Here is a 20,146-nt window from a genome sequence, read left to right on the forward strand (position 1 = left end):
AGATCCCATTGGCAAGATCTTTTTAAATAGAAATGGATACAGGGCGTTGCAATCTGACGGTTTCAAATACTAAGTTTATATGGAGTAGATGATTCCTGTTGCGGAGTGTCAAGCCTTTGTCCATTCATTATTTATACCACTATGCTAACCCAGAATCCTCCTACTTTTAAAATTATTTGCCCCTGCTCTCCAAGCAAGCTTCTAGTGGTGACTGGCTCCTGGGATAGATCTCCCTACAGGGAGAGAATGCACTGGTCATGTGGACATTGTAAGGGACAGGACACTTTCCCAGGGTGAATTAACAAATGGACATTATGACGTTGCAATATCAGCATCCTGAGTTTGGTTAAGGTGTGTTTGGCCATGAGAGATGAATTCACTATCATGTGTTGACAAAAATTATCTAAGCCTGAAAACCTAAGGGTGAGGCCATGACCAAGGAGACTCACCCAGGTGGTAGGTCTCCCCTTGGGATTTCGCTTGGTGCAATATGTTGGACTAATGCGTTCTCTGTGACACTGAATGGTGACATGAGGCGCTGCGGCACCGTGATTCAGAAAAGGATCTGGAATCAGAAACACCAGGGACGGGAGGCTGGTTTTGCCTTTTATGCTCTGGTTTCTCCTAAATTACTTCACTTTTCTATGCCTCCTTTTCTTCATTCACAAAACCGGATGCTAATACTTCAGGGTTTGGCTCTGGCTCAGTGTCTAAACAAAAGCAGCATACCAGAAGACCTGTTAAATTCTTAAAAACCTGCCTCCCTCCCCCACCCAGTTCCACAGCCTCCAATCCTCACTTACAGGCCCACTGGCCATTCAGCTGCTCATAAGAGGTACATGCAGCCCTCCTCACAAGACTCTCTATGGAGACCCGTGGAAGTGCTCTTAGACACACAGCTCATCTCTACTGCTGGGTTCCTTCTCTTAGATTTGAAAATTGCCTTCTTAGCACACTGCCTCTTAGCAAATGTAGCTACAGATTTAAGAGAGCTACTTTAGTCGTTGTCCCTACGGAATAATTCTGTTTACTTCAAAACAGCCACCACATCTCCCCCCTCCTCAGCCAACACAAAGGCATCGTGTTCTTCAAGGATCCACCATCTGAGACCAGCTTGTTAATAACAAAATTATTCCAGGCCTTAGTGTTCTCTCATCTATGAAATAAACATCCCTTTAAAACAGACCAATCAAATGGGGTTTGGAGCCTGCGTTAGCCATCTTTATTGCACTCTAAAGAACAACTCGAGACACACAGAGACAGTGGATTTTCAAATCGGTGTTTTCTTGACCCAGTTAAATTTTTATTCAGTGAAAAAAGTTGACATTGAGACAAAAATTATCTTAAAATTGTGCAACAATATAGTAAAACCTTCAGCAGATTTCAGTGACTTGGAAACTTATCGAGGCAATTGAAATTATAAATACCTAATTTCACTTTGGAGAGAAACAAGTATACAGTGTTTCACTTTAAATAAGAGTAGAAGAGGCCTTTATTTTGCCACAAATACTTTCGATTTTGCCTAAAGTTTCTAATAGTTCATAACAAGAGTCTTTAAATGAGAAGTGACATAGAATATTTGAGGATAATGTTCCACTCCAGCATTCATGCTTATTCCATTTGAGCTATTACACATGAAACTAATACCATTCTTGGGTTATTACTTGGCTGTGATGATTTAATTCATAATATGGCTGCTCAAAATTAGTGGGCAGAAACATATATACAACCCATCCTCCCTCAACCCATTTTCGGTGCTGGTACTCCATCCGAAAACACATTTACTGTCCGTGTACCCAACAGTACATATCTCTTGCTATCCATTTCATATCTCAGTCTTGCATAGAAAGTAGTCTATATAAACTTAATGCACTGGCTTTTATTACACAAAAATTGTACCTGAAAGGCAGCACACACTCCAGTTAAGAAAAATAACTTGACAGGAATGTCAAGATATAATCCCAACACAAGATTCTGCACAGAGTTTTAGAGTCAATTCCGAAAATCAATATGGGGTGATATTCAGTTTGGTTATGTCTCTGGATGCCTTCTCTAAGGGACCCCTCCAACCGTCTGCAGAAGGAAGAAAATTTTCAGGAATTCACCATGACTCCCTTCATGGAGAAGGGACTGACCAAACCTGACAGGATGGTGTTTCTGCCCTAAGGAAGTGTACTGGAAATATAATCTTACTAGATGCAGGGACCACTGGGTAAGCATCTGAAGGCAGGATTCACCAAGGAGGAATGGGTGCTCATCTGTAAGGGGCTCACCATACTACTGCTCTCCCAAGCCTCCCCTGAAAATGGCCAGTTTTGAGAAGGGTTACATTCCTTAAATTTTTGCTGAGTATAGCCAAACATGATGGGCAGGAGAGAAAAGACAGCTGTGTGTCCCCTGTCCGTCCTACCCAAATATCCCTGGTGATGCTACCGAAGACAGAACCCCAGGAATTACTTGTTCAAAAGTCAAAGTTTCAACAGTTACCCAGAATAATAACTATCTACCCAGCTTGTCAAGGTAGCCAGTAGCTCCGGGAGCTTCTCACCTGTCTGGAACTAGGACTGCACAGACATGGCCTTTTCCCGGAATATCCTCTGTAGAACTTCACTCTCTGACATTTTATCCATGTGGACTCGTATCTCATAAAGCTCAAGGGGCATTCAATACATCCAGGAGTAAAATCGGCTTCCAGAGAAAACTCATAAGCAAACCCCCTGCCCACCAAATTTTAGAGGCCCATCGTGGTCCACATGGATGCAGGCATCTGACATTCTAATGTACACCGCGAGAGAATAAAACCTTTTTCCTGCACGGTGTGAACTTCTGAGGTGGCATCTCCAACAAGGTACAAAAGCCCCTTCTTCACAAGCAAGGAGGGACTCCAACTGGTCACAATGAAGACAGTTATCTGGTCACCTTCAAAGGCTGTCTGTCGTATGAGGCATTTGTTTTCATTTCCTATTGGCACTCCAACCTCTGGATTCTTTCAGACAGCATATACACATGAAATCCCCACAAAGCTACGCAGAGGGAAACGGGAGTGTGTGCTTCAAAAGTTCATAAAAATATACAATTTACATATAGCTGCATCTATCTAGCTTAGTCTTCAGGAACTTAGCTCTTCTGTTTATATAAAATACTCTAGCCCTAAAAAGCTGCTTTTTTTCAAACAGCACAGTGGCATTTTCCAAGGAGAGGGGTGATGGCCACTCTACAGTACTGTGCACTAAGCATTGGGAGGCACTGGTAGCTAGAACTGGATGCTCAAAAATATCTCAAGCTGCCAACTGGAGACATATGCTCTGTAAAAAGGCTTGCCTATGGAATAACTGAAAATAACATCGCAGAGCCTTTTATATCAGCTTTTACAAATGCCACCAAAAAGTTGGCAGAAAAAGAAAAGAAAATACACTTCCTAGTGGTTCAATTAAATGACTTACCTCCCACCAGGTTGTTAATGATTCAACTATTTAAAGAGCTTATTAAAGGGGAGGTGGTAGGGCTTAGAGTTTTGAACAAATCTCTATAGTAAGACATGATAAAGCCAAAAAAATTCCAGTCTTTAAAAAAAAAAGAAACTTAAAAAAGGAGAGTGACAGGAAAGAAGAGAAAATACACTAGAAGAAGGCTTATCATTACCACCGGTTGTTAAAATGAAATACAGCCCTACCCGTATGGCAAATTAAAGGTCGACAGCTTAAAATACTCATCTCAGTATATATATAAATAAAAATTTTAAAAACTAAAAAATTTAATTGGCTCTTTGTTTTCTAAACAATCCCTAAGTAGAATAAAACTATATTATCACCCAAGAATGATACTTTCGGTTAAAAGAAACTAAACACTTGTGAGAAGGTGATGCATCGCACCTAAGGGGGGATGGGGTTTTACAAAGCTTGCATATCAAGGACATATATTCAGAGACACGACTTTGGACTATTCTCAGACCTCACTGCTTCTTGGCTGAAAGGAAATTCTTCAGTGAGAATCATACAGTACAAGTCACAACGATGCTAGACATTGGTACCTACAACGCTAAGCCTAAAGGGTTGGCATCAGCCCACGATGGCTTCTACATAACTATCAAGTGGCCATGGTTTGAATGCAGGGGTGGCATTTTAAAGGCAGAAGAAAAAAAAAAGCACAGCTTGTTTTACAAAGAGAATAAATGAACACCCTCTAGTGCTCCTGCTGTTGTTAACTGGATTGAGGAGTCTCAACGTTTTAGATCTTCTCTATCTCTATGAGAGTGTACAGCACTGTCTCTTTAGATTGAGTGGGGGCATGGGTGAGGGAGATGGAAGAAAAGAAAAAAAAAAAAGAGAGCGAGAAGGCACTGACCCAATTCAAAATGACTGCATACATCAGTATGGATTTTTAAGGACAATAAGTGGCCATCTCAACCCAAATACATAATTTTACATTTGAGATCCTTCAGTAGTAAGTAAAAACAAAAAATGGAAAATGGAAAAATTATGTACTCTATTGGCCAGTGTATGGATCATGGCACAGATCTAGAACTCTCTCCTACAACAAGGGTAAGTTTTTGCAATGACAATGAAACCAGTGTGTAATAAAGCAGTATTATCATTTTGTAGCTCTCAAAGCTACATCTTGTACAGAGGCACATACAGTAAAATTCCATCAATTAATATAAGAGAGGAAGCTGTGGGCTTGCAGGGCTTCCCAGGCTGCAGCTCTGTTTAACTGAACTCCGGCAATGACTCAGTGCTCTCTCCTGCCAAAGACCATTATGTGACACACAAGTGAATCAAAATGGATTGCTTCCGGAATGGCAACAAAAAATGCTTCTGTTCCCACCTCCAACCCTATGGGTAAGGGGCTCATAACACATGTGGTGTCTAATGACCACTAAAGCCTGGCCTTACACAGAGTCCCAATAAATTAACAAAATAACATAAAGAAACCTTCCCCCCATAACACACCCACACACTTTCCTATAAACTATATCCAAACAAAATGGAGTATCTGCGCACACTTTCAAGGAGAAGGGGTTCCACCCATCACTCTCTCGAGGTTTTTATTAAATACATTTCTGTGTCTTAGAAAAATAAAAAGATTGGCCAATTTACTGAACCAAAATTATCTCACAGACTTAAAAGCATGCCCAGCAAGCACAGCCCTGTAAGACTACGTTAATGTCAAATCAAAGCAATTTGGTTACTCAAATCAACCTGGTTTGAAGTTCACAGTTGATTACTACAAAGTTTATTCATTCCTTTCTTTCCTTTTTTTTGTTCTTTGTTTTTTGTTTTTGGCCCATATAAAAATAACATATTGCAACTCAAAGTGCATCTTTTAAAATAAACCATCAACTATCTTTATCAAATAAAATATTTACACCATTTGGTTTCTAGTGAGGAAAGCTCTTTCAGGCTATCACCATGGGGACGTCATCTGAAAATCCAGTTATCATAGGAGCATCTTCATCATCTTCCCCTAGAGACAAAACAGTCAGGCCTTGGTGAGTTCCAACACACTTTAACCTGACCCCACATCCCACCACTCTACCTACCCCTCAACCCTACCACAACCCGCTAGCTGAGAAGGTCAACGCCATAGCCAGGCAGACACCATAATCAGTTCTGAAACCCAGCCCAGCTTCCCACGGTCCCTCCTGGCCACCTTCTACCCATCGACGGATCCTCATACTGATTTTAATGGTCATTTGAACGTAGCCAAATTAGGAAAACAAAGTTTCTCAGGAGAAGAATCTTATTACCTACACAAAAGCTAAGTGGGTGGTTTGGGTTCCCCAGTTTGAGTTATCCATACCCTACACTAGCACAGTGAACTGCAGTGTCTGCTTTCTCTTCTGAACCCAAACTGCTCTGGGGAAAAAGGATCTTGGTGGGGTTTAAGCATTTTGAGGACAGCTTCCCAGACTAATGGCTATCCTCTTGTGACCCCTGGTATAATCCTGTGCAACCAAGTGTCGACCGACACTCAGGGATTATCGCAGGGCACCGTGACGGGTCGACTCCTTTTGCCTCCAACAGCAGAAGCAAAGAAGCCACCCCATTTACGCAAGGCAGTCCAGGTGCCGGCTTATTAAGCAAGAAAGGAAACTGACAAGGAAAGGGAACAGAGCTAATATACGACCCGTGAAGGGGAATATACAAATGTCTTTATACACATAGATAAACAATTATAACTAGTTTACAGAAAAAAATAAACTTGTACATTCACAGTCATTAGTCTCAGTTTGGGGAAGCCTTGTAACACACCCACTTAATTATATTACTATCTTACTATCTCTATTAGCATTTAGGGTTTTCATTGTGCAAAGATTTCAAAACGGGAAATTTCTTACTTTTTCCCTTGCTATGTGTCAAGAGAGGGGTCCCCAGTGCCCGGGTCAAGGACCACCGGTACCAGTACATGGCCTGTTAGGAACGGGGCCGCAGAGCAGGGGGCAAGCAGCGAGCCAGTGAGCATTACAGCCTGAGCCTCGCCTCCTGTCAGATCAGGGCGGCATTAGAGTCTCACAGCGCAAACCCTGTTGTGAACTGAGCATGCAAGGGATCCAGGCTGAGCGCTCCTTATGAGAATCTAATGCCTGTTGATCTGAGGTGGAACAGTCTTATCCTGAAATCATGCCCCAACCCTCCCCCCTCCACCACTGGTCCAGTGAAAAAAATTATCTTCCACAAAACTGGTCCCTGGTACAAAAAATGTTGGGGACCACTGTGTTAAGGTACATGAAAGAATGGCTGGTGAGGTTACACTAGCAACCAGAAAGAGAAACAGCAAGACGGAAAGGGCCTCCTTTGATAGAAGCTGATTGGGAAAGCATTATTAGTTATCTCGAGTTAGGATCTTGAGAGACCTCAGACCTCCAGGTCAGTGAAGGATGAGAGACGGCTCAGATATTCTTGAGGATTTTCCCAAACTTTGGGAGTCTCAACGCCTGGGGCCTATCTATCCTTCCTGTTTGAGGCACGCTCCCTGTTTCAGGCCAGAACTACACAGTCAAAGATAATACAACATTTTAATTAACTTAAAAGGTAAAAAGTAAGGACTCTGAATGGTTTAACCAAAAGCCGTGGAATCAAATCGCTGGCTGATGAGAGCTCCTCCAGTGTCGAAAGACGAGCTGAGGGTGGGTGTTTCCTCTTCAAGTCATTGGCTGTGTGCCGGCCAGCCCTGGGAGGAAGAACCGACTTTCCCTGCCCCACTTACCCAGGTCATCCCCAGAGGAGAAGATTGCGGACCCCAGCCTGGAGCTGTAGTGGCTGTTGGCGAAGGCGGTGAAGCTGCTCTGCAGCCTCCGGTGCTTCGTGTACAGGATGGCAAACCCCACCCCCAGGCTCAGCAGTATCAGGAATAAGATGGGCACTACCACGGCAGCAACATCCGTGGATCTGGCAGCCTGCATGGCGGATGCATCTGCACCTGCCAAGGCAAAGTTCCCACCAATAAGCCCACCTGAGGGCAGGAGAACAGACCAGATGACTCCTCAAGGCCCCACCCACCAAAAAAAGCTGGGCGATCGCCACAGCTACACAAACTGCCTGTCTGGTATGAGACATTTCTGCATGTGCGTGATGCCTGATTGCTTTCCGACTACTTGCTATGGGCTGATAGACCAAGGGCCTTGTGCATGCAAATACGGTAATTACATTAGACTCCTAATCACTGCCTTGTTGGTTATTTAGATAATCTCTTGGAAGGGAGACCTTTGTTGGGGTATCAACATTGATTTCATTAGCATTATTACTTAAGACCACTTGCTTGCCTTACATAAGAGGATGTGAAATCAGACCACTAATTAACGAGATTGCAATTATTTCCCCCTACTTGGCACCAAAGTCACTCTGAACTGCAATTACCTGAAGCTCCATTAAGTGATACAAACGAGATTCCTATACCACAATACAGACTTAACAGCTCATGAAGTTTTACGAGGTTTTTCACTTAAGTAAAAAAGAGAGTGGGGGAGAAAAACAACTTTCCATATACATGTAACATTTTTTAAAGCTCTTTACAAAGCCTTTTTGCCATTTATAACCTAACACAGATGGCCCCTTCCTATTGACTTAAACAAACTGGCTCTGTGATGAGTCACTAATAGATTTGTACCACCAGGGCTCTAGGGCAAAGCCATGGCCCACCTTCCACGCTGCTGGGGTAGGGGCCAGTCTCCTTGAAAGCGGTAGACTTCTCATGTTAAAAATTCCAGGGAATGTCTGAACTTGAAAATGAAACCTAGGAATCAGGTTTTGGCAAAGGAAACAGAGTGGACTTCCCTCAGGCTAGGTCTCCATGAGGAGCCTCAACAGGCTTGGGGTTGCTCCCTGGTATCGGGAGAAGTGGCACAGGCCAGGACTCTGCTTCATGTAGAAAGCTCTGTCGCTACCCAGGCATTCACCCTCACAGGGTATTCATCAAGATGGGCCAGAGAACCACCATTTCTTGCAAGCTTAATTTAACAATTCAATATTCATGTCTGTATTTAAATTTCTTTCATTATTTCCTTGCCAGAAAAAAACTCTAGCAACATCTTATTTAATATGTTCCAACCTATTCCAACTGTGCTGTGGTTAATGAAGGGGGTGTGCTCGGCCGGAGCAGTGAAGAGGAAGTCGGCACAATGGAGGCTGGGAGCTCCAGGAATGAGCGCCCTCCCTCCCCCACCCCACTTCCAAGGGGAAGGTGAACATGAAGGGGCAAGATGTCAGTCAAGAGCCCTTCTGCCTGACAACCTTGGTTCCATAAAGGTGGCCGGGAGGGGTCTGCACAGGAATTTTTCCCAAAGCATATTTCACAGGTTACCAATTAGTTTTGCCTAAAAATGGGGCTCTATTGAGGAAATCCTAGGTCAACAAGAGTTGTGCTGGTTTCTGTAGGACCTTCTCAGAACCTCTAATATGTTATGATTCTCCCAAGGGAAGTGGCAGGCAGTGCTTCCCTCTCTTAGTGGGGGGTGCCAAGGATAAATATTGCACGAGATCTCACCCTGAGAAACACTATGAGACGGAACATTTAACAACTCTAACACAAGATTTTGGCTTGAGCACTGGTTAGTTCTTGGCTGAGAGTAAATGGAACTAAAAAAGACCAGTGGCAAAACATTTGTTGAAATCCTGGCCAAGCTACTCTAATGTAAGCAGACTTTCTGTATGAACGGAAGGGTCTTCTCTACCACCACTAGCATGGCCCAGCATAAGACGTAAGACAGAGATCCCAGGGCAAATTCCAGGCCTAAGCTTATGCTGAGAGCTAAGATGAAGCCGGGGCGGGGCGGGGGTGCGCACTGTTATATGATTTTACATGTAAAATCCATGACAAAGAGATGATCTACTGGCTTGGGGACCCGCAGGGTATATTAGCATGGTAGAGGCTCTGAGAAGTCCCACAAAAAACAAAACTCTTATGAACCTAGTATTTCTCTTTTTAAACCAAGCCTTGCCTTTCTTATACTTTCTGTTGAGAATCCAGTCCCCCTGTAATCTCAGCTTCTTGTACCATGTCCAGCTCAGGAAGTATTTGTTAAATACATCACTACCTGATTAAACTGATATATAAATGATTTTCTTTTAAGCTGAGAATATCTTCAAGGTGTTTTAGAAAGACAAGTGGTCATCAAATCATCCAACGTTCTTGCTATTTCCCCAGAACTGCAGGCAGAAACGGACAGCAATCGCAACTCACCAGAACCCAGCTCATCGTACAGCAGGATGGCAGGCTCCCCACAGATCTGACTGCCAAAAAGGCATCTTGCTTGGACAGTGAACGTGTAATTATGACCCATCTTCAGGTTGGAAATTTTAAAGAAATTGTCAGTAGTATTCCCAAGGTAAGCTGTGATATTCATGGCACTATCATACATGTGTATCTCATAGCCCTGAAAACAAACACAGGAGATTGCTCAGGAAGTCGAATATGGAAACTGACAGCCTAGTCTATTACTGGTTCCAGCTTTATGTGAACTCCTCACTGCAGGCTGCTATAGATGCTAAAGTGCTCTGGGTTTCTCCTTGTTCTTTTTATATTACCACTGAGATACTGGATTCAGAAAATGAAAATTTGCTCATCTCCAATGTCTCAAATAACTGCCACCCCCCGCCCCCCACTTACAAGCTATATTGTGGAAATGAGAACTGTGGCCCTCAGGAAAGTCATTTTAACAAAGCCACACTTAGAGTTGTGCTCAGCAGTCTGCCTGTCTCAAGCAATATTAAATGCCACCAAGAATCTGAACAGGTTGCCGTAATGGGATTTGACTAATAATAAATCCAGGTCGCAGTGGACTCCAGCAATGGGGTGAGAAAGGGGAATTTGCAATTAGAAAAGACAGGACATTTGTCTCCAGAACAATGTGTAGGAATGACCTTGTCGGCTCACTTCCTGTCTCCTTGCTTTCTAGCTCCTCCTGAGCTGATCTCAGCTCCCCAACAACCTGGCCTTGAAATAAGAAGCACTGTAGCTTGATCAGGCCCCTGTTCACTGGAGGAGAGGATGAAATGTCTTCCTAGTTAGAGCCCTGGACTCCAGTGCTGGGAAAAGTCACCCTTGGGACAGCCCTGGCCCAGGATGCTAGCTGGGATGAGGGCTGACAACCTGACCTCTCTGCTGATCCCCGACTATTCCAGTGTCAAAGCTACTGACACTCTCCACCATCCCCCTGAAAAGACTCTATCCCTTATCTCTAGCCACATATTGGGCCCCCTTGCATAATCACAGTCTCTTGATCCCAACACCACTGACCTGTCTATTCTTGATGTGGTTTGGCTGTGTCCCCACCCAAATCGCATCTTAAATTCTAGCTCCCATAATTCTCAGGTGTTGTGGGAGGGACCCAGTGAGAGATAATTGAATCATGGGTGTGGTTTCCCCTATATTGTTCTCATGGTCGTGAATAGTCTCATGAGATCTGATGGTTTGATAAGAAGTTTCCCCTTTCACTTGGCTCTCATTCTCTTTGTCTGCCACCATGTAAGATGTGGCTTTGCTCCTCTTGGCCTTCCACCATGATGGAGAGGCCTCTGCAGCCATGCGGTAATGTGAGTCAATTAAACCTCTTTCATTTATAAATTACCTAGGCTTGGGTATGTCTTTATTAGCACCGTGGAAACGGACTAATATAATTCTTTATTAGCACCGTGGAAACGGACTAATATAATTCTTTGAACTCCCTGTCAGGGGAAGGGAAGAAGGATATGCTCTGCCTGTGCCAGACCCTCCACTAGGAACGAAATACTAACTTAGAATCTCAACCTAAGAGCCGGGCTCCAGCCACCCAGGAAGGATCCCCTACTGGCGACTGGCTGCCGAACTGGGATTCCCAATACCTGCCTGGAATCTCATCCCCACATTCTTTTCTCTAAGCTAGCAGTTATTACCTTCCACCTAATATATATTTGGTGTCGATCGTTTGTAAAATACATAAAGGTTATAAAGAAAATAATTTAGATTACACAACATCAACCACTCATACATTATTTAACCCATCCTCTTCTGTTTGGCATTTTGGCCATTTCCTCTTTCTTACTGTCATAAATACTGTACATAAATTCTTCAGGCACATTGTTTCTTTAGAGTAAAATCCTACAACTCCTGGATCAATGGGTGTGAACACTTTTAACATTTTTGATAGATATTACCCAAGAGCCTTACTTAAGGTTGAACCAATTTATATTCACAGAATGTTTACTTCCCTAACTATTATCCATACCAGTTATATTCTTCCCTGCAAATCTTTACCAATTTAACATGACAGGGCTACCTCTTTGTTATTTACATTACTGGTGAGGTTGAACTTTTCTCCTTTTGCTTACTGCTGCTGGAATTTTTTGCTTTGTTACATGTACCTTCTTCAAAATTAGAATATTTCTGTTGTGAATTTACTTGAAAGCTTTCCTTATATTTAAGGATATTAGCCATTTAGATATCATAGTTGTAAGAGTTATGAGAACTCTCACAGAGTGTGTGGTGAGAATTTTCCAATTTTCATTTCACTTTGCTTTGGCATTGCATGGTGACTATTTAGAACCCACGGCTCTTTGCCTATGCTGCATCTCCAGGTAGCCATAGTTGATTCATCACATTCCTATTTAGCTAAGGCTTTGCTGTCACTGGGGCCAACCCAGCTTTACTCAAGAATCTGTCCACCCTTGGGTGGTAAATCTACTCCCAGGTCTCACTCCCCTTCCCCTGTCTTTTGCTGTGAATATCATATTGGCCTACCAATAGCAAAACCAAACAAAACCAAGGTGTTCTTCATAAGTCAGCAAGGTATCTTCAAGTACCTCCTGCTCCCTGTAATTTCTCTGGGAAGAGAGTGCTGAGATGCCAGGCTGAGAGTGCAGCTCAGCTCCTGGTACTGAAGCCACAGTCCCGCCCTCAACGAGTGTGGAACAGGCGGGGCTCCTGGTGTGATACCCTGAGCCCCAGCCCAGCTGCAGCTTCTGCGGGAAGCACAGCATGGCCTCCAGCCCATTTCTCTTTCTTCAGAGGAAGACAAGTCAGGATTGAAAAGTGCTTAGTGCAGAGATTCTCATCTTTAATGGGCAATATAAAGATTTCACTAATTAGCAATCCCATCGAAAATGGTCCTTTAATTCTCAAGTTCATGTCCACGTCCTATTCTTTTTCTTTCTTTTTTTTTACACTATCTATGCCAGCAGGCTGTTAACGAGCTCATCTCTGAAACAGCATTTCAATTAAATTTCCAAAGTCATTGAGAATGAGGGAGGAACTTACCCTACTTTCATTAAAATGCTTTTCCTTTAAACCCAGGCTTTTCCAAAACAGAAGAACATGGTCATTTTCTGTTATGATTTTTAAGGCATCAGGTGCTGATAATGAAACTGAAAATTAAAGATGAAATGGGATGCAGTTAGTGGATACACATTTGAAACTCCATTTTCTTGTCTGTCAAAGAGAGATTAAATAATGCTAGCCTTGGAGGCTGGATTACGGAAAAAAATAAAACATATAGACTGCTGAGTACAGAACCTAGCATGTGGTAGATATTCTTTAATTGGCATCTCTTTGTTATTGTTATAACATCTTCAGGCAAGAAATTTGGACAGTACTTAATTTAATAGCCCTTGTACCCAAGGGTGTACAAAAACAAATGGGGTGGGCTAGAGGGGTGGTGGGGAAGGAATGGGATGGCGTAAGGAGTTTCGTCTGAAAACAGGACACTGGAGTGACGATGGCTCGTGGCCCGGGCCCACTGCATGCCACTAGCATAAATGGGGCTGGGCCTCCATAACCCAATATCAAAACTCCCAATAATACCTGCTGTCTGAGCAACTGAGCTTACTACCATCTTTCTGAATTGAGCGTGACTGCCCTTAGATCCACTGCCCAGCTATGGGTCTCCCTCCACTTCGACATGTCAGACTGCCACAACGGACCATTGAGAACCTGCCATTCAGATATTCAGCTACATCGTGGTAACTATTCGGTTTTATTTCCTCTCTTGGGCATCCCTCCTCTCTTTTCCTTTAGTAATATCAAAACAAGTGAGGGGAGTTAAAAAGACTTAGAAAATATAGAAAACGATAGCCACTCCCCAGCCCACTGTGCCCCGGCCACCACGCCGCAGCCCAGACACTGGAGCCTCTGCACTGCTCTGCCCCTGTAGGGATACTGAAGGCAGCGTTTGCACTTCCTGTGAAACTCCTAATGAAAAGTCTGTGTCTGGAGGTCTAGCGGCACAGCACTGTGGGCACTTGGCTGTGCGAGGAGACCTCTAACCTCTCTCCCGCTTACCTGTGGTAATTTTGATGCTGGCATCTTTGCTCATGTTCCCCAGTTGGACAATGATGTGGTATTTCCCACCAGGTTCCAACTTGTTAAGGGTGTATTCCACAGTACTGTTACGGGATTTTACTTTGTAGCTCCTGTCAGTCTTTCTTATTAGATCTTTAACTGCAATTGCATACAACTAGGACCGAAAAAGAACATCTGAATGATAATCAGAAGGCTGACATTTTTTACTCTTTGTAGTTCAATGGTGGACAATGCAGTATATTAATAGCTGTGACCTACAGCAACCATAGTTTGAGTCCCAAACTCTGACTTCATTCTTTGGAAAGCCTTTGGAGTGACCAGGTCCAATCTTAAAATAACTATTCACTCATAGAATTGCACATAGAGTTATCAATTAAATTTTTTTTAGCCCTCTAGGGAAAGCCACATTTATCGTGGCATCAGCAGGTAGGCTGGAACAAGCAAGCACATCCAAACTCAGTACTCAACTTCCATATCTCCACCATTGCAATAGTTCATGGATGTTGTTGGTGGAGAGAGAATGAACCAAAGTGTTCAATCCTGGCTCTAAAGGGCAAGGATCTACTTACTTTCTCCCAGGCTGCCTCTAGGTATATGGGTGCAAGGGAAAATAACAGGGCATATAGTAAGCACAGGAAATTCAGTCGCAACAAAGAAGTGGAGAGTTGAGAGGAGTATTAGCAACCAAGCATTTTAAACCAACCACTGCTGGATGAAGGGGAGTGGAGAGAGGGCAGAGGGCAGAGCAGCCCAGAGCAAGGAAAAAATGGGCGATTTTTGTTTTGTTTTGTTTAGGATCAACGCTCCTTTCAAAGAGGGGTCACAAACTTTCTGTAACGGTCCACACACAGTAATACTGTAGGTGTTGAGGCCCAGAGAGTCTCTACCACAACGACTCTGCTGATCATTGCACAAAAGTGGTGAGATATAATATACATATACAAATGGGCATGACTTGGTTCCAATAAAACTTTATTAAAAAAAAATAGGCAGTGGGCTGTGTTTGGCCTGCAGACCTCTGTTTGCTAATCCCTGTGTGAGAGGGTCAGGGAAGGAAATGTGAGCAGCAGAGAAGAAAGAGGGACAATCCAAAATGGTAGCTGGGAATAACGGAGAAGTGTCAGTTAAGAAGAAGTCCCTACACGGACCCCATCTTTGGCCAGACAGAAATGGGAGAGACCTTCTGCTGGGCGCCAGAAAGCAGGCCTGTGTTTCTTGCCCCATTAGAGGACCCCCTTCCATCCCACCCTACCCTAACCATGCCAAGAATAAACACAGAGGCCTAGAAGCCCGGCCCACTCACCAAGTCCTGGTCAGGAGAGTCATACGGTGATTCCCATTTGATGACCACGGAGGTTTTGCCCGTATGAACCACATGCAGGTGACGGGGTGGAAGGCGGCTGTCTGGAATCATCTTCACTACAACGTAGTCAGACGATGGCCCCTGGTAGGGTACCACCACCCGGACCTAAAGCCCAAGCACACACACAGGAAAAAAAATATATCATGGCCTTATGCAATCTTTATTAAAGTATTTTTTCAACAAAATAATGACAACAATTAACATTCAGTTAGTAAAAAACAACATAAAATATAAAGTAATTTCCCACCTACCCCAGATCATTTTCCAAGGGGTACCACTGGTAAGAGTCTTTGTGCTTCCTTCCAGAAATGCCCTATGCATATATAAGCACGGATATGTATATACATGTATCCTTACCCATATAAGCATGTGTATATGTAGCCTATCTTCCTCAAATATTTTTTATACAACTGAGAAAATGGCACACATATTCTGCTCTTGGCTTCTTTCACAGAATAAGATAGCTTAGAGACTTTTTCCATATCAGTACATTTGGAGTTGTCATATTTCTTATGAATGGCTGCCCTGTACTCCAGTGCATGAATAAATCACAATATTTTTAACCAGTCCTCTCTTCATAGACGTTTAGGTTGCATCACATCTTTTGCTATCATAAGTAATAATAACATACCAAGTATCTTTCTCCATCTATCTCAGCACACACATAAAAGTATGTAGACTAAATTCCTAGAACTGGAACCTGATAAAAGTTTTTGATTTATCTATACTTGTGATCATCTGCTGAGTTATCAATCCTCCATAATGGAGCTGCAGTTGGTGACAGTGGTCGTTCATTCCATATTTCAAGCAAGAACCCGATGATGCTTATGAAGAAGAGGAAGTTGCCTCTCGACACACACATCGATCCTGGAGTCCAGGTATGCGAGCTCCCCAGGTCCTGGGTTGAGCCCAGAGCCCAGGACTTAAGACATCCCTTAAAAAACTGAAATGGTACAGGAAACTTACCAGAAACAAATACTGCTCATCCTTACTGACAATGACCGTCTTATTGTGGAGCGAAGTAGTCAAGCTCTTCGGGTTGCGATAGAGGTCAAGAAAGGACGTGGCATAGAAAATACCATACACCTGGTAAAAGCAGAGAATGGAAGAGGACATCAGCTCATGGGCCAATGACCTCATTTCCTTGAAATCCCCAATTTAAGACCCTGGAACTGCTTCAAAGGAGCTCAGAGAGAAGTCTTCATTCTACATTTATTACATTTATAGCATTTACAGAGAAGGCACTTGGGCCAGGCACTGTATGTAGAGCTACAAAAATAAATATGATGTGGTCTCTGTCCTCAAAGAGCTCATTCTGGAGAAGAGGCGGGCAGAGAAGAAAAACATACATAATTATAAATAACAAGTGGCAAACATAGAGCGTTAGATGCTACACCAGAAACCCACATGATGAGCCCGGGAACCAGGGGAGCTATTAAAGAGGGGGTGTCATTCTACCATTGGCAGCACGGCCGTGGGCTCCAAGGAGATGTGCTGAGTGGGAAGGAAAGTCATGGGAGCTTGCAGAGTAGATACGAACACCCCAGCGAGTGTGTGGAGGGAGGGAAGGCGGGCAGACACTGCTGGCTGTCCAGCCGGGACCCATCCTCCCTTTCTTCCTCAGAACTCTGGTACTTACTGAGAATTGCTGCCTAGAAAAAGTCTACACTGTGCACCTCCCTAAGCTAGGAGAGGCTAGACGAGGAGCTTCCAGCCATTGAGATGCAGATGTATCACACGGAAAGCTTTAGGAGGACTCATTACAACAGAGGGAGGAGCCCTTCTTCCTGCCCTCCGGCTGCCTGGAATAGAGATCATGACTGCAGCCCCAGCACCATGAGGTAAGCTTGAAGACGCATGTCACAGGCTGGAGATGACAGGGCTCGGGTGCCCGATCAAATCATGCTGCTCTGACAGAAGCCCTGCACTGCTCAACTCTAAGCTTCTTTTAATTACGAGAGGAAATAAACTGTTCAAAGCCACTGTTACTGTCACTTCCTCTGCTCTGTGCATCCCTGCTTAGTCCTAGCTGGTAAACATTGGAAACTGAGGGAGTCTCAAGCAGGCAAGTGGGAATGGGATGAAGCTTACGGCAGAAAGTGGAAGCCGAGAGAGTTTATTACTGGAGGGTGGGAGCTGAGGAGGCTTTCTATGTAAGGCAGAATCAAAGAGAATTTTCTCCAAGAGTTATGTGCACAGGTAAGACAGGGGCTTGAAGAGAACTGTAGGAGCTGCAGGATCCATGGGATGAGCAGGAACTGAGCAGGGATCCACAAAGGGATTTCCAAGTCCCAGGCAACAGGGTGACTTTCTCCAACACTGCTCAGCAGCTGTGAGGGCTAAGCTCTGCTTTTTAAAATATTGACCAAATTCCTCTCTAAGGGGTCTGGGGAGTCATGCCCTACAAACCATAAATTCTCATTAGATGGGTTTCATTTCATCCTATATATCGGACTTACTTTCCAACCTGACCCTGGCATAACATCATGAGACAAGGAAGAAAATCAAAATATTTTACCCCAAAACATGTTTCTTTGTCATAGCTTGAAAAGGCCCTGCAAAGCTGTCCTTTGTAGGGGAAAATTCACATCTGTAAAGAATCTGTATTCACATAGCTAGATCTTTTTCTTCCAGGCCCTCCCAATCCGAAAGACGTTAACTAAAAGTCTTGCTCCTTTTAAAGATCTACATAGGAAACATTTGTCATCTATTTCCCCTAAGGGCAGCCACTAAAAGACTTCAAAACAACCTTGGTCTCTACAATCTTTTATCTTAACCTAAACATTTCCTTTCTGTTGATCTCAGGTCTTCAGACAAACTCAACCAGATGACAACCAGAAAATGTTTAAATTTACCTATAGCCTGGAAACCCCACCTTCATCACGCCCACTTTGAGTTGTCCTGTCTTTCTGGATCAAACCAGTGTATTTCCTAAATGTATTTGATTAAAGTCTCATGCCTTCCTAAAATGTATAAAACCAAGCTGCACCTGGCCACCTTGTTCTCAGGACCTCCTGAGGGCTGTGTCACGGGCCATGGTCACTCATATTGGGCTCAGAATAAATCTTTTCCTATATTTTACAGAGTCTGACTCTTTTTTGACAGCTGAAAAAGGACAGACAGACAGGAGAGCACAGACAGAGAAAGAGGAAGGGAAACCCTGAAGACGGTGATCGCCTGGGAGGATGTAAGAAAGATAAGCGCTGAGGGACTCAAAGGAGTCCCAAAGCAAATGCAAATGGAGCTGCAAAGCATGAGGTGGCAGTAGGCCAAGTGGGGGCTTAGAGTACAGAGGTAGGATGATATCACCGAGGACAAGCTGGTGACCGCCCTGGATGGGGTGTCTCTGGAGAGGAAAGGGGACCACAGAGCTATGGGAGCCAAGGGATGAGAGGCTCCCCACATGCACAGTGACAATGGTACTTCTCATAGTAGACAGGAAAACCATGAGAGCTGTCAGGGTCCTCAGTGAACTAAAGAGGGGTGGAAACAGAGAGCTTCCTACAGGTGATCTCATTTACACTCTCACCTCTGAAAGCCACCTTTAGTGTGACCAGCACATGAGCTGGGATGAGGTGCAGGAAGCCTCCTCCAATTGCACACTTACAGACCCCAAACCAAGTCAGGCTTCAGTGTTCTGTGCAATTGCCCTGCTCTGGACAGATAGTTGGGGGTGATGAGGTGGTCACGTGCTGCCGGGTATGTAAATGGAAAGAAAGGGTGCTTTGTGAGTAGACTCAACTTCCAGGTAAAAGAGAGCTCCGGGGATGGGTCAGGGCTTCTCATCACTGTCCCTGCCTCAGCTTCAGGTGCTGGGACATACGAAAGAGCAGAGGCTATTAAATTAGCCAGACCTGAACTGAAATTCAATCTACTGCTTGTGAGCGTTTTAACTCTAGCAAGTTACTCAGCCTCACTGAGCCTTAGTTTCCTCGCTGGCAAAATGGGAATATTTACCCACAGAACCAATAAAAGGAATAAGGGGGAGCATGGGTTTATCGGGTTTTGTATTGTTCCTGGCACATACTGGCTGCTCAGTAAACCTTAACTTCTCCTTCCTTCTTCTTCACTGATTTTATAGACGATTACTTGCAAACTTTGGTTATTTCCTTATAAATCAGCCCTGTGCCAAATGCACACTGAAGATATCCTCAGAAGACCAGACGTGGGTAGTTCCTCCACTCATCACTAAGGATTTACTAATTCCTGATTATAAATTTACTTCTATATGCTTTTCCATTGAGAAAATCCAGAAAACAATCCTTCCCTTCAAGGAAATTACAAACTAGTTAGGAAGATAAGAGTAACAGACAGAAATTATCAAATAGGGTAAGGCGGTATTTAATGAAATATCATGCTATATGGAACCAACTATAAATATAGTAGGAGTTCATAGGGAAAGAGATCGATTATAGAAGGGAGGATTTTCTTGCATAGCAGGAGGAGGAAAGGACTCCAAGGAGGAGAAAGGGCATAAGCCAAGTACAGAGAGGCAAGAGGGGGATGAACGTGCCAACAGCCTCGGGACGGTCGACCTAAAAGCAAAGGGGACACACTGGGGAGGAGTGGATAGTGAAACACTAGACTGAAAAAGGAGCACAGATCTGCTCACAGTGAATCATAATGCACATACGAAAACAAAGGAAAAAGAAAGGCCTATATCCAAGAGCAGCAGGGACACTGGAACATTTGCAAAAGACAGAAAAGCGCTAGAGTTGTGTGGTGGCGCAGCATTAGGAGACAGTTCACACTCACTCTGTGATGGTCATTCTGGCTGACTCACCACATTCCGGGGGCCGGTCCAGGTACATTCCACTGCAGTCTGGTTGATGGCTTTGGCCTTGAGGCTAGGTGCAGGTGGGCGAACCCCTCTGGTCATGACATGCTCAAATGCCAGAGGGCTATCCCCCAAGTCAGTCTTGGCCCAGGCAGAAATCTCATAGGACGTATGAGCTGTCAGATTGCCAACTGTGAAAACAGGAAAAGGAGATTCCAGGAGGAAGCTGGGGGTGT

General features: G+C 43.9%; 1 protein-coding gene across 8 annotated transcripts in view; it reads right to left on the reverse strand.

Annotated features, from left to right (window-relative positions):
• Positions 1-1,199: 1,199 nt before the first annotated feature.
• Positions 1,200-20,146, reverse strand: part of SORL1 (sortilin related receptor 1) — a 179,571-nt gene continuing 160,624 nt past the window's right edge. For 3 of the 8 annotated variants that reach the window (XM_021926636.2, XM_009187524.4, XM_021926640.2), the window contains 8 exons: positions 19,917-20,101; positions 16,100-16,219; positions 15,074-15,238; positions 13,750-13,924; positions 12,730-12,836; positions 9,679-9,871; positions 7,207-7,419; positions 5,210-5,463 (listed from right to left, as the gene is read on the reverse strand). In XM_021926636.2, the coding sequence (XP_021782328.1) occupies positions 5,396-5,463; positions 7,207-7,419; positions 9,679-9,871; positions 12,730-12,836; positions 13,750-13,924; positions 15,074-15,238; positions 16,100-16,219; positions 19,917-20,101 (1,226 nt within the window). In that variant the 3' untranslated portion in view covers positions 5,210-5,395. Of the gene's footprint in view, positions 5,464-7,206; positions 7,420-9,678; positions 9,872-12,729; positions 12,837-13,749; positions 13,925-15,073; positions 15,239-15,351; positions 15,447-16,099; positions 16,220-19,916; positions 20,102-20,146 lie in introns of those variants that run through there. The other 5 variants (XM_003910849.4, XR_002517258.2, XM_021926638.2 and 2 more) reach the window with 5 other exon arrangements.

This window comes from Papio anubis, chromosome 12 (genome assembly GCF_008728515.1).
Source record: "Papio anubis isolate 15944 chromosome 12, Panubis1.0, whole genome shotgun sequence".
NCBI lineage: Eukaryota > Metazoa > Chordata > Mammalia > Primates > Cercopithecidae > Papio > Papio anubis.